General features: G+C 33.8%; 1 protein-coding gene across 2 annotated transcripts; it reads left to right on the top strand.

The window, feature by feature from the left end:
* Nucleotides 1–433: 433 nt before the first annotated feature.
* Nucleotides 434–14,312, top strand: LOC136034497 (tRNA N(3)-methylcytidine methyltransferase METTL6-like). 2 transcript variants are annotated; one of them, XM_065715711.1, is made up of 4 exons: nt 434–885; nt 4,490–4,720; nt 7,373–7,561; nt 13,595–14,312. In XM_065715711.1, the coding sequence occupies exons 1-3, from the start codon at nt 464–466 to the stop codon at nt 7,536–7,538; spliced, it is 819 nt and encodes a 272-aa protein (XP_065571783.1). In that variant the 5' UTR covers nt 434–463; the 3' UTR covers nt 7,539–7,561; nt 13,595–14,312. The 2 variants fall into 2 exon arrangements, with proteins under 2 accessions (XP_065571783.1, XP_065571784.1); XM_065715712.1 differs by lacking the exon at nt 13,595–14,312 and adding an exon at nt 8,995–12,580.

Raw genomic sequence — 14,312 nt, 5'->3', positions numbered from 1 at the left:
TTCAATACCTTAAAGAGTCAACCTATCTTGTCCATTATAAACTTTTTAAGTTTGAGTGGCCAAATTATTTAGAATTGCTTGAGTGGTCTTGCCATAACTTTTAGAGCTTGGATAAGCGATCCAAATAAACGGTAGAAAATTAAAAGCCGACATCTACTTTCCCTGAAATCTTAAAAAACCTTGTAACTTCCTTTGTTTTGTGCCAGAGATATTTAGTTTTAGGAAAACTTACATCATTAACAAATGTAAGTCGGTTTATTTTGATTAAATGGAGCAGAATTTTCTTTTTAAATTCAGGAAAGGGTTCTTCCTAAAAACCTTAGGAAGGTTTATATATATATATATATATATATATATATATATATATATATATATATATATATATATATATATATATATATATATAGCTATACAGAAACGTAGGGTGCTCTAAGAAAATATTGAGAACGGTTTGCATTTTAGCATGGGTGACCTGTCAGATGAATATACAAGAGAACCAAGAACTTTGACAGAAGATGAGGAAAAATTACTTGCCAAACAAGATGAGAGCTTAGTTGGGAGCTTCAAAGCAACTAAATTTGTTAAGGAGTCAAAGAAACACTGGGATCTATTCTATAAAAGGAATGAAGAACGATTTTTCAGGGACAGAAATTGGACGTTGCGTGAATTCTATGAGTTGAGGGGAAATAGTTCCAGCTCAAATATGGTGCTCCTGGAGGTTGGATGCGGTGTTGGTAATTTCATTTTTCCATTGATGAGAGAAGGGTTAGCGGATTTCATTTATGCCTGTGATATTAGTTTCAAGGCCATAGAATTAGTAAAGGAGAACAAAGAGTATAATCCTGGGATTATTAATGCTTTCCAGATTGATGTCTCCACAACAAGGTAAGCAACCACAAACAGAAGCATCACCTATGACGGGGGGCAATGTTTTCAGCCATTGCCACTATTGTACTGACTCATTTGCCTTTTTTTCTTTTGCCTAAACAGGCTTTTTGAAATATATGACTTATAGTTGGTGAAAGAAGATCAGGCTCTGTTGGTAAAGAAAGAAAAGAAAAAGTAATTTTAATAGTAATATTATGGAATTCACTCGGTAAAAATTACCAGGCAGCTGGCAAATTTTATTGTTGTCCCTTCTCCTGAAAATTTTAGCGAGTGACACCCTGACTACAAAGTGTGCCTCAGAATTGCTGAATTTGTAATTATGCATGGACTAATATCTTAAAGTACTTGGTTGCCTCAAAATCCTGAAGTTTTTAGGTCAGTACCCCATTGTTGTCAGTATTGCCACGTTGAACCCAAAAAAAATAAAGAAATTAATTAGTTGAATTTGACAACATTTTTTTGTCCATAAAAAATTTAAGTATTATTAATTTGTTGATTCCTAGAGACTACTACATTTTTAGAAAAGCTGCAAATTTTTAGCATGTTTGAAGCCACGTGTTTTCAGCTTATTTTGGCTGATTGTCAATTTAGCGTCTACTTTTATCAAAAACCACCTAACTGCACATGGAGGTCTTTTTGATTGAAAATTAAATATTTTTTCTATTTTTAAAATATAGATGATTATGTAAGTTTTTAAGCTACCACTTCACCAGTTCAAACAATCAGACTTAATTTTCTTGGTCCTTGGTACTTTAAAACCCATGTTTTCTTCTCAGTGTATCTTGGGAAGTGTCCAAAAAACAATCAGGGGGAGTTTCTCTATTTTCCAGTGGCCTATTATACTCTCTGTCTATTGGATTATTTTAAGTTCACAAATTGGTTTTTACATTAGTTGCTATTCTCTGGGTGGTTTTTCTGGCTATATCTATTTCTTCAAGATTTCATCAGTTTATTGTTCTTTGCAACTAGTAATTCATAATAGGTTGAATAGATGCCTCAACAAATATATGGCGTGTTCCTGAGGAAAGACTTGTTTTCATTATCGTAGCAGAAAATTGTTAGTGAGGATTTTCTGATGGTTGGGTTTCTACAGGTCAACATTAAACCGGTATTTTGCTAGCAGTTTCTAATAAAATTCTCCAACAATTTGAGATATTGAGAAAATGGCTAAAGAATTTTCAGACTAAGTTTAACAAACAAGTTAAAATTTACATTTTTTTTCTGTCAGAGTAAATGATTTTGTGTTTTACCGTTCTTTATTTGTTTGAAGTTTGAAATCTTACTTTAATTTTTTTTTATTTGGAGACTTCATTTTTAAATTTTCTATCTATTTATATATTTATCCACATGGTAACTGTCAGTGACAATTTGGGTGACAGAAACATACCTTAGAACCCAAGATCCTCTTGGTCCTTTGATATGTCGGGTCTTTGAATGTTTGTTGTTGAAACATGCCCACACAGGGAGGAATGAGGGAAATCCTCCTTCATTTTTGATTCTTCAGCTAAGGTTTGGGCCTGTGTGCAACAATACTCATCTCCTTCCTATTTAACTTTCGTTTTATATACAATTTATCAAAAAGATACAATTAGTAGTTAAAATCAGGTGATAGAATCTTATCAAAATGTCTCCAATGTCTATCATAGAAATTGTATGAAATATCAGCACTAAACCTTACTCGCAAATTGTTTTTTTTTTTATTTCTGATGTCTTCGTTTCATTTCGGATTGTTACCTTTGTGTAGCAATACTTCTCAAAGAACCTGAACGACATCTGATTTTTGTATAGTTATTATGAGTATTTGTATGAACTGTTAAGTCATACCCAAATAAGACAGAGTCAAGCTTATTATCATGGTGTGTGTCATTAGTTATTTTGTTAAGTTTTACTGTCGTTTACGTTTCATTTTTATATTCATTTTGATTAAATAATTGCTTTTCAACTTCTTTGTTTCTTATTTTGCCTCCCTAAAACTAGTCATAATTATAAAACTGAGATAATTTAACAGTCTTCCTTTTCTCCTTCTGCCTCTTTATTTTTTTTTATTTATTTTTTTTTATGTGTTTGTGCTGTTGCATTGGTGATTTCTCTTTTCATGATATAAAATACACAGAGCTATCTAAAAAATTTCATGGGTTTGTTAATTTCCTATTTAAATGGCGAAAGTTCAGTTGTGGCTCAGTCTACCCTGAGACAGTTGAGGTAGGAGACTGGCTTTCTAAAATGAAAATAAAAACAATCGTAACAAAGTTAAAAACAAATGTAAGTTTTCATTTCGGCTGTTAACATGTAGAACCAATGATGGGTTAACTATAAAATTTTGTAATTTTTATTTTAAATTTTATATTTTATAGCTATATTTTATCAACCATATTTTATAACTAAACTATTTATATATTAAACTGTACTATAACTATTACTATATTATATAACTATTGTACGAATAGATTACAACAGAACATATAACTTGTCTGTCCAATCCTAAAACAGTGCATCAATACTTTTTCTCTATTTTAAGTTTAGGATGGCTTCTTGCGTAAATTCTCGCTTTTTGTGCTGAATCGACCGACATAGGCAGAGTTACCGTGTCTACGGTTTATCTCTAACCATAAGTGGCCATTTACACGGGGCTTAGGCATAGTCGTAGTCGCGCCTAGGTTCCAAGCTTTTTCGTTTACACGGAGCGTTCTTTCTTGAACCTGCTTCGACGAGACCGACCAATCATGGCTTATGAATTTGGTACAAGAATTGAAAGTTGAAAAATATGGATAAGGAGGTCCAGGCGTTTGTGTGAAGTTTTGTCTGGATTGGGACCATATATGCTTATGGCAAGCCAAGCTTGGAAAACAAAAAGAAGGATGTGGACAAGCGAAATCTTCATTAGTTGGCAGAAACCTAGGCTTAGTTGCTGGTGAGTGGATCCGAATTAAACTATTATTACGCCTAGGACTGAGACCCGTGTGAACGGGAGTTTTTGCCAAGATTTGCGACTACGACTAAGTCCCGTGTGAATGGTCACTAAAATACACAACTCTGTATATAAGAATGGTTCTAGTGGACTAAGTTCCGTTGCATATCATCCTTAAATCTAATTAGAGGAAATATATTGAAACGCTCCTTAGCGATCTACCAAAAAGACTATTTTCTTGAGAATCTAGTCAAGATTTTCAAACAAATCTTTCAAAGCAATTCAGCATGAAAAACTAGTCAAAGAACTATTCATTATCACTTTTTCAAAGCAACAAGTCCAGTCTTCGTGCAAAATTATTGAGGCTGTCTTATAGGTTTTGAATATGTCAATAACTGTCCTTGGTGCTTATTCATGAAGGGGGAGGGGGATTGTTTGTTTAGGAAGGGAGGGGGAACAAAATGTATTTTAGAACTCTAAGGAAGAGGAAGTTCCGTTTTTCCTATTTTTTTCAGTGAAAGTCGCAAAAAAACGCTATTTTCCAAAGATACTACCAAAAAAGGTATCTTTTGAAATCCAGGGAAAATGTCCCCCCCCTCATTTGGAATCACTGCACTTTTTTGAAACTAGATAGCTAAATTAATTTCTTGATTTTGTGGAAATCCATGTATTGTATTTAATTTTGTTTCTTAGGTTGGAGACAGTTATACAGCCTGGGCAAGCCAATGTTGCTAGTGTTATTTTTGTATTGTCAGCAATAGATCCAAGTCGCCACATGTTTGTTTTGGAAAACATTTTTAACCAATTGGCTGTTAATGGTCTTCTCCTTTTTCGTGACTATGGGATTACTGATATGGCTCAAATACGATTTGGACGTGGTACAAAAATAGCAGATAATCACTATTTGCGCCATGATGGCACACAGTAAGTTTTTTCCGTTTGGCTTGAGCCACAATTTGACAGAATTTACTTATATCTGGCTGCATTGTGCTTTCAAAAAAATTGCTCTAATTTTTGTTAAGGTAATCTAAAGGCCCTTTCAGATTGAAGTTTAGATTATGACAGATCCCTGCTTAGCAAGGTTTAGGTAATTCTTGAGTCAATAGGATCAGTACATGATAAGATAATTACAGATTTAGGTAGAGCCAGCCACCAAAACTCGTTTTTAAAAACTTTTAAGAGTCTAGCAAATTCTTAGCTGTATAGAACACAACTGTTAAGGATTTAGACATATAGTGGTTGGGGATTTTATTCCAGTAATGAGTTTATGCGGAACCGCCTCCATGCTAATCCAAACAAGAAGAAGAAGAAGAAAATACGGTAGTTCTGTTGTGGCGCAGTGGGATTCGTTCCTGTTGGTAATCCAGGACCCATAGCTCGAAGTGAGCTGCCACAACCCACTGCAAGGCTTGGAATTAGATTCTGATTCTGGGATTGTGCAAAAGTGTCACCATACTAATCCAATTCCCAAATTTTCATATCAGATCATTGAAATTGTTGTTGCTTCGTTTAAAATTTGACAATGTTAGTAATTTTCGAAAAACAATTTGTAAAGTTGCTGATGGTGTCTTTGGGTTGAAAGTTGGGACTGCAGCTAGGAATATTAGTGAAAAAGCTTTATGTTCAATAGAGAGGAGAAGGGGTTTATTTAAGAATTATCTGAGTGCTAGATCATATAGAAACAAAAGGAATGTAAAGAAAGTGGAGAAAGCATTAAAATATGGACTAAGGAGGTGTGAAGTGGAGGCCATGGGTAAAATTGCTGAATGCAGCTAGACGGCATAACAGTAAAATATTGTATTGGCATGCTAATAAATTGAAAGGGAGTAGTCAATCCGGACTTGTCCCAGCTAAAGATAGGAACGAGGCCACAGTTAATGATAAGGGAAGAGTTAAAGAAAGATGGGCAGAGCATTTTCAGAATTTGCTAAACCGAGATAGAGTTGTAAGAAAAGATATAGAGGAAAATGAAAAAGTTTGTGATACCTTGGATGTGAAGGAAGATTTGTTTTATGAGGAAGAATTAGCAACAGTACTAAAACGATTAAAGAATAATAACAAATTATTGAAAAAGGTGAAGTACCTAGCGATCTTAGGAAAATTTTAATTAAACCAGAGTATAAGAAAAGTGACAAGTGGTAATTAAAGTGATAAGTGATAAGAGTAATTAAAGTGATAAGGGTATAAGTGATAATAGTACACAGTATAAGTAATTATCGAGGCATTAGTCTGGTCTTTGTTGGTAACAAATTACTTAGTAATATGATACTTTTTAGACTTAGAGATACTGTAGACGAAGTTTTAAGAGAAGAACAGTGCGGTTTTAGAAAAGGTAGAGGATGTGTTGACCAAATTTAGGCTCTTAGGCTAATAATTGAGATGTGCCTGAGTTGTCAAACACCTTTGGTTCTCAGTTTTATCGATTATGAGCAAGCTTTCGATTCTGTTGATAGACGAGCTTTAGCCAAGGTTTTATGCTTGTATGAGATACCAGGCAAATATATTAAAGTTAATTATTGCTATCTACGGAAATACCACTGCTGCGGCTAAGGTAGGAAATGAGGTTAGCAACTTGGGGACGAAAAACTCTCCTGGACATACATTATGCTGATGATTTAAGCATCCTAGATGAAAGTGTGAGCAAAATGAAAGAACTTTTAGAGGTTTTGCGAGTTCTGGGTGCTAGAATAGGTTCGAAAATTGACGTTAAGAAGACTAAGTCACTAAGACTAGGAATAAGTGAAGATTAAAAGGTGACGTTGGGTAATGAAAAGGTTAATCAGATGGTCAGCTTCACTTACCTTGGTGGCATTATTGGCAAAGAAGGTGGGAGCAGTGAAGATGTTAAAAGTAGAATAGCCAGGGCTCGGGGTGTTTTTCAAGTCGTCAAACCAAGGTTAGAATATTGGAGGCTACAGTGATGACAGTGGTCAAATACGGCCCTGAAGCATGGGCGCTCAAAAAAGTGGGTGAAGATTTACTAATTGTTTTCCAGAGAAATAGCGTACTGATTGTTCTGGGTACCCGGCTGACTGACCTTATTTCAAACAGTAGTTTGTACGAAAAGTGTGGTTCAGTACTACTTTCTAGGGTTATAATGAGAGAAAGGTTGAGATGGCTAGGGTAGGTTCTGTGGACGAAGGATTGCCGAAGATTGTCCTTTTCAGCCAACCGTCTAGGATTAAACAGAAAGCAGGTCATCCTTGTTTTGGGGTGGGAGGATGTCATAAAGAAAGATTTAAAGGAAATGGAAACTTCCTGGGAGGGTGTAAAGAGGGAGGCCTTGAATAGATTGGGATGGAGGAGGAGCGTGTGTAGCTATGGTGGCCTCAGGCGGCTTAGTGCTGTGGTGAGTTGCTGGTTGTAGTAGAAGTAGTAATTCAATCTTGTTACTTTGAGTTAAATAGTCTTCTATTAATTAGGTATTTTATTTAATCTTCTCTACCAAATTTTGCGCCTTTTGTACCCGTGTCTTCTGTCTCAATAGATATTCTAGTCATAATTATTGCAAATTTTTATTTCAAGATGATTTATGTTAAAAAAAAAATCGAATAAGTAAAAAATGTAATTTTTTAGGTCTTACTTTTTCTCAATCGAGTACTTGACGATAATGGCAGAAAGTGTTGGCTTTAAAACTGAAAGCTGTGTATACGTCAATAGAAGAACTGTCAACAAAAAAGAAGAAATAGACAAGCCTCGAGTCTTCCTACAGGCTAAATTCAGGAAAGAGCCTACTAGTTAAATACTAGTTAAGTAGTAAAATAAGTAAGTAAAAAATAAGAAGTAAAGATCCGTTAGTAGGAGCACATAAGTACCATCCTTAGGGCTGGGGAGGAGGGAATTAGTATTTTTGGTCTAACAGTAAAAAAATCTGGTCATTGATTGATGATTCTTTTTAAGTGCAACAGCTCAATTTCGTGGTTTGACAACCGGTACAAATTGGTTTTTCGTGTATTTTCTTCCGTGATTCCATTATTTTTATTCGTGATATCATTCATTGGTGATTCCATTATTTTCTTTGGTGATTCCATTACTTTTCTAGAATTGATTTTCATCTGAAACTTTCGTTCATTAAAACGAAAGTTTTAATTGGAGGAAAATATAGTTAGTTTATTTCGGTATTAATTAAAAAAAAAAAAAGTTTTTTTTTCAAAAGAAAGTGAGGAGAAAAATCAAAACTTCAAAAGAAAACAAATTCTTGGCTAAATGAGAATCCCTGCTGAACCCCTCGCCCTTTGCGCCAAAGTTTTTGCCGAAATTATTTAAAGAAGACTGCTGAAATAGAAAGGTCATTGCACTAGAATATATATTTTTGTAAATATATTAGTATAATTTAATTTTTGATATATTTTTGATGTAATTTTGATATAATTTTTAAATATAATATTTTTTTTAATAAAAATAGTTTTTAATAGAATAAGAAGTGTTTTTGTTCTTAAACCACTGTAAAACTTTGGCATGAAGAGCTGGTACTCAGGAGGGGTGGACTTCCTAAATACGGAAACATTTCTGTTTGTTTTAAGTTTTAATGTCCCCAATTACCATCTATTTCTTTTTAAATCCGATTTCTGATCGTTTTTCCAACATTGCCCAACTCTATCCAACCTTCGCTGACTCTTGTCAAATTATATTGGTAACGTAAAAATTTGCCGTAGGATTGACATTATTTCTCTGGCGCTTAATTTGTTTCGTGTAGTAGTAAGGGACTAAAGCGATTGAATGTATCTAAAAAAAAGGAATGACAAGAGATTAGCTAATATAAATATGAAACTCATTTTAATTCGCTAATGAATTGTCTGAGTTGCTAAGGTTATCTCCTTTTCGTAAATGGAGCAAACTTTCTAAGGCTCATAACTTTTGTTGGTTAACTTTACACTTAACGAATTTTCTATTTTTTAATCCATAAAAATTCGATTCATATAATGCTACCTAAACTTTTTTTTAAGTTCAAATTACTGTAAGTATTAGTCATTCTATACTTACAGTTCATTATCTCGTAACTGTTTATTATATACAAAATAAACATAATATCGAATATTTTCATTTAAACATCAATAAAAAATTTCCTGGTAACGCTTGTTTCCCCCTCCTGGAGAATCCCCTAACGACACTCAAGCTCCTTCTCCACCTTTCAAACTGTTTTGCCACTCAACTTTATTACTATTATTCAGTTTTATTATTATTATTCATTGTTACAGGTATCCTTTTCACCATAGACGTCTACCTACTTTTATTCTTCTTTTTGCACTGAGGAGGTTCGGGTGGAGGTTTGGCATTCTGGCAAATTTGCATTTTACTCCTTTTCCTGACTTTGAATTGTCATATAAATTACCATTTAAGCATGTAAATTTAATATTTAATGTTACAAATAAAAGATTGTACTACAATAAAAAGGAAGCTTTCATCTTATAGCATCTTTATTCGGGCTTCTGACGATGTGGCACCTTAATGAATCGCTTTACGTCGTCTATAATAAACTTTTTTAGTTCGTGTAGCCAAGATATTGAGAATAGGTTCGTGGTCTTGTCATAACTTGCCGAGCTTGGATAAGAGACCCGAATGAATAAACACTTTCCTAGAAATCTTAGGAAAACCAGTTAACTTCTCTCGGCTCATGCCGGAGATAGATATATTCAGATTTAATGAAATTCACATCATTAGGAAGTGTGAATTTAGTTAAGTCAGCAGCCCCCCCCCTTAACTACGCAAAACCCCACCGGCCCTCTTCCGTAATAATTGGTACAAAATTATGCACTACCATAAATACTTTTATCAAACATCAAGTGAATCGGCTTGGTTAAATGTAGTAATTCTCTTATTTGGACTACTCGATTCTTTAAGAACGAATGTTCCCTCGTGTGTTTTTCTTGCCTCAGAAACTTGTATGTTTAAAAGGATTTGAGTCGATGGGCTCTCTCATAGTTTTGAATCGATAGCAACTTGCCCTCTTGGACTTAAAAGAAAGATTCATTCTACTATGACCCACAATTTTCATGTTCGAATAACTAACTGTCTTCGCACTTTCAAGTTTCACAATCTTTTTTAAAAAAAATATTCCAGTTTTTAGACTTAATTTTGACAAACTGACATGTCAAAAGCTTTCCATTTTGAGCTTCTCCACTTTCTTGAGAGCCCCTGATACTGGGAAGCTCAAAATATTGTTTCTCAATAGTTTTAGGCTGATGGGCTATCTTTCAGTTTTCAGTCGATAGCAACTTTGTCCTCTTTGTGTCAGAATTGTTGTTTGCTGCCACAAAGTGCCAAAAAGCACTAGTATGCTACTGATTAATTCAAAGGGGATAGCCTGTTTAGGTCTGTAAAATACGTTTTTGAATGTCATCTTTAGAAAACTTTTAAAAGCTTTTTTTTCGTGTATTTAGGCAGACGATTTCTTAATGAAGGAATAACAAAGTGCATATTCGATGACTTGTTTGAGAGGTCATTATATAATTGAATAATGAATTTACTACTAGTTGAGATTCTTTTGTATCGCCTATTATTGTTCTAGAATTATGATTTTATGTAAATTCTTTCCAATCAGTGTTTTGACTACGATATTGGGGTTTTAACATTTTTGGAAACTAAGGAAACAGACACTGATGATAGAAAGACGAGAGCCCTCACTGACATTAGAAGCCATAAAGGATACGGTCAAAGCCAACTAAGGGGGGTCACATTCTTTTCAAGCCCTTTAACTCTTTCGGCCCTTTTAACCTTTTCATCCTTTTAGCCTTTTGTACCCCTTTTTACCCTTTACTTTATGCAACTACAAATTCTGTGATGAATTAGTATTTTTCTGTAACTATATAATACTTTGTTTACATTTGAACTTTGAAAAAAACTCTCCTTACTTTTAAGGAAACTTTGTTTGGAACTTTCATATTGCAACTGCAAATTATGTAACAATTTTTTTGGAACTTTGGATTGCAAAATGCTTTTATTTCAATATAAGTACCTTTCGTTCTATATCTTGAAACAAATTTTTTATTTTTTGTTTGTTTTCTAGATAAGTATTTTAGTTGGTTTTTGCGGCGCCGAATGGTTTATTTTCATCCCATGCAAGATGGAATTCCATTCATGTCCGAACAGTCATGGATCCCTTTTTGAAAAAAGAAAACAGTTTCAAAGATGAATAATATGTCACATTTCCAGCTTTGTTTCAAATTTCTGCAACCCTTAGAATTAATCTTAATAATATAACAACTCAAAGTCATCAAGTTTCAAAAACTTTAACAATTTTTTCTATATTTTCACACTTCTAACACTTTTAATCTTTATATTCTACAGTACAATAGATTCGTATTTTATGGAAAGTCGACCTTCTTTAATATTCGATAAGTCATAGAAATCCGGTTTAACAGTTTTCCAATTCAAACCTCCACATTTTGCAATTTTTATTAAATTTCGTACCTTCCCGCTTTTGATACTTACAATTTTTTAATTTTGACTGCACAATGCCCTTTTCACACTTCTAAAATTAAATTTTTATATTTTCACATCATAACGCCTTCATATTCTCCAGAATCTTAGCTTTTTTGCAAGTTATACGATTCTCATATCTAAGTCTGATAATTTGACAACTCAAAGCCTTAACTTTTAGGAATTTTGACAAATTTTGTATTTTCACACTTCCGACTAAAAATTTTTATATTCAAATGACACAATGCCTTCACACTATCTAGTATCACAATTTATTTTATTTTGTTTCGATTCTTAGACTTAATTCTGAACATTTGAAAATTTGACACGTTATAATTTTAAGGATTTCACCTTTTGTTTTACAAAATTTCATGAATCCTAATAATTGACTCAAATCTCAAGTTTGATGAACAGATTTCAGAAGTTATTCGAAGGGTAAATTACCAATTATCATGTGAAAGGCACACATTCACGAAGTTCAACCTTCGTTCACTGATATCACTTTGTGTGTCAACTGTAAGTCAGATACCTCAGAAAAGACCTGCGAATATGCACAACATTATCTCTTTCAGAGGAAACTCTTACTGGAGCAAGAAGGGAGATTTTTCTAGAAACAGAACGTGGGGAGTACGGGGGGGGGGGTTAAATGTTCACTAGGGAAAAGAGAAGTTGTACGAGGATTATACGCGGCATTGTGGGCAAAACGCAAGGGAATTTGTGGCGCAAGGAAATATAGAAGAACCTTCATCCCTCACATAGTTGAAATTTTAAATCAATACCCCCCCCTTTCTCACTCCACATTTATCTTATAGGTTTAGTGTATATTTTGCAATTGCGAACTTTGTAATTGCTAGCTAGACTTTTGTTTAAATTTGTTTTCCCTGTTTTAATTTTGCGAGCTTTTATCTTTTTTATTGATTGCTTTTGATTTTATTGATTTTGACTTTTTTATTGATTGCAATTTTATGATTTTATATGACATTGACCATTGCTTAAAATTTTGCTTTTTTGTACTGACACTAAAGTGCGAATTCGGCCCTTTGGGGCTTGTGATAGCCGCTTTGTTGAATTAAACCTAATCTTGCCAAGAAAAAATGCAGAAGAGTATAGGTCTAAGACAACTGTCTTGTGGGACTCCACTTATCACAGGCATAGGGGATGATAAAGCATCACCTACTGCTGCTTCCCGGGTAGTTTTATTTGCAACAAAATATATTATCCATGCTTTTGTTCGTGGGTCAATAGCATATAGATAACTTTTCTTGTTGAGACGTTGGATGGAAAAATTTTCAAATTCTTTGGAAAAATCTTTGAAATGCAATCAAATATAACTCCATTATCTGCCATTGGAAAAAAAAACACAAATCGCTTCCATGAGTTGCGTTTTGCATAAAAATCGTTTTACGAAAGCCGTGCTGAACTGTGTGCCATAAGTTATTTCTTAAAACAAACAGGAAATGTTTCGAAAACCAGTGTCAAGATATCTGACGATAATGGGCGAATGCTGGGGTCCAGTGACGTCAATGCATTTCTCACCTCAATTTGTACCACTTTTCCAGTCGTCACCCCCCCCCAGGAGGAAGCCTCGTTTCTTGATGGTTGCCCCAACGAAGGCACAATAGCACTTGGTGAATTTGAGGCTTATGGCGAAATCAGGAAAGCGAAGACAAACGTATCTCCATTCCCAGGCAAAATCTTGTCTTTATTCTTGTCTTTAAAGCAATATGTCTTTATTCTACTTGCCGGAATCTTCTCAATTATGCAAGAGAAAATCAATGTGAAAATAAAATTAATTTCTATATATTATTCTATCTTTATTCTATATTCTACTATCTTTATTCTACTGTCGTTCTCTCTACTCTCTTTATTCAACTTGCCGGAATCTTCTCAATTATGCAAGAGAAAATCAATGTGAAAATAAAATTACTTTCTATATATTATTCTATCTTTATTCTATATTCTACTGTCTTTATTCTACTTGCCGGAATCTTCTCAATTATGCAAGAGAAAATCAATGTGTCTGAAATTAGTCTGTAATTTTTAAACTGAGAATTTGGAACTTTGTTTTACAATGGCCTTTTTCGACCACACTGCCTTTCTATGACGAACAAATAAGAGTTCAAATAGGGATTGTCCCTTTTATTAGACAGTGAAAAACTTATACAAAAGCTCTGGATGACATATTGATTCATCATTATCAACAGAAAAACTAAAGCTGATGATGATGATTGCTCAATATATCATTAAAATATCCAGTGCTTATGTATATGTATTTCACTGTCTAGCAAAAGGACCTATCCCTATTTGAACTCTTATTTGTTCGTGTGGTGGCAGCTTGGTCTTCGAAAAAATGTCGAAATGATGGTTTTCTTTTTCCAGTTTGAAGGAAAAGCGATCAATGCCAAAACCTTTCCGGTATCAACATTACGAGTCGTCAGGTAGGCTTACTGGACTTTGAGTCAAATTTGGAGAAGTAAATTGAGTCTGCGATTCCGCTAATGTTTGTGTGAATACTGAACAGAGTACACTATTATAAACTTATGATTTCTCATGATCATCATCATTAAGAGAAAGAGCTCTAGGATGTGTAAAAGAAGTGGCTGAAGGGGAATTTGAAGCTTAGTTTCTTATTGAATACGTCGAAAAATTTTTTGATAATCTTTAGACTGATGCAATAACATTTCACTCAACTTTTTGGTGATTTAGACAAAAAAATGGCTGCTCTGTTTCTCGCTCTTGTATAATCTGACAGCCTCTCTCAAAGAGTGACTACTCCGGTATGCTCTTGCATAATTTAACCATGAATAAGCGGTTTTGAATTATATATGCTCACGCCATCTATAATTCCGTTCTTTTGGCATTTGTGTGACATACCGAGAAAGTATCTATCTATTGTTGTAGAACTTTCTATACGTAAATTTTGGTACATATCAATTCCTCCATTCTTTAAGGAGCTGCCTAATCAATTTTTTTTTTTTATCATCAACTTTTAATATATATTTTCTTTTTTTTTTGCTACCTAGAGTTTAATACGTTTTTTTTGTGTTTTCCCAGTTTTATAAAAAAAATTGTGATAAATAAATTTCAACGATTGGTT

This window comes from Artemia franciscana, chromosome 13, assembly GCF_032884065.1.
Source record: "Artemia franciscana chromosome 13, ASM3288406v1, whole genome shotgun sequence".
In the NCBI taxonomy this organism is placed as follows: Eukaryota; Metazoa; Arthropoda; class Branchiopoda; order Anostraca; family Artemiidae; genus Artemia; species Artemia franciscana.
This window is presented reverse-complemented; position numbering and strand designations above follow the sequence as displayed.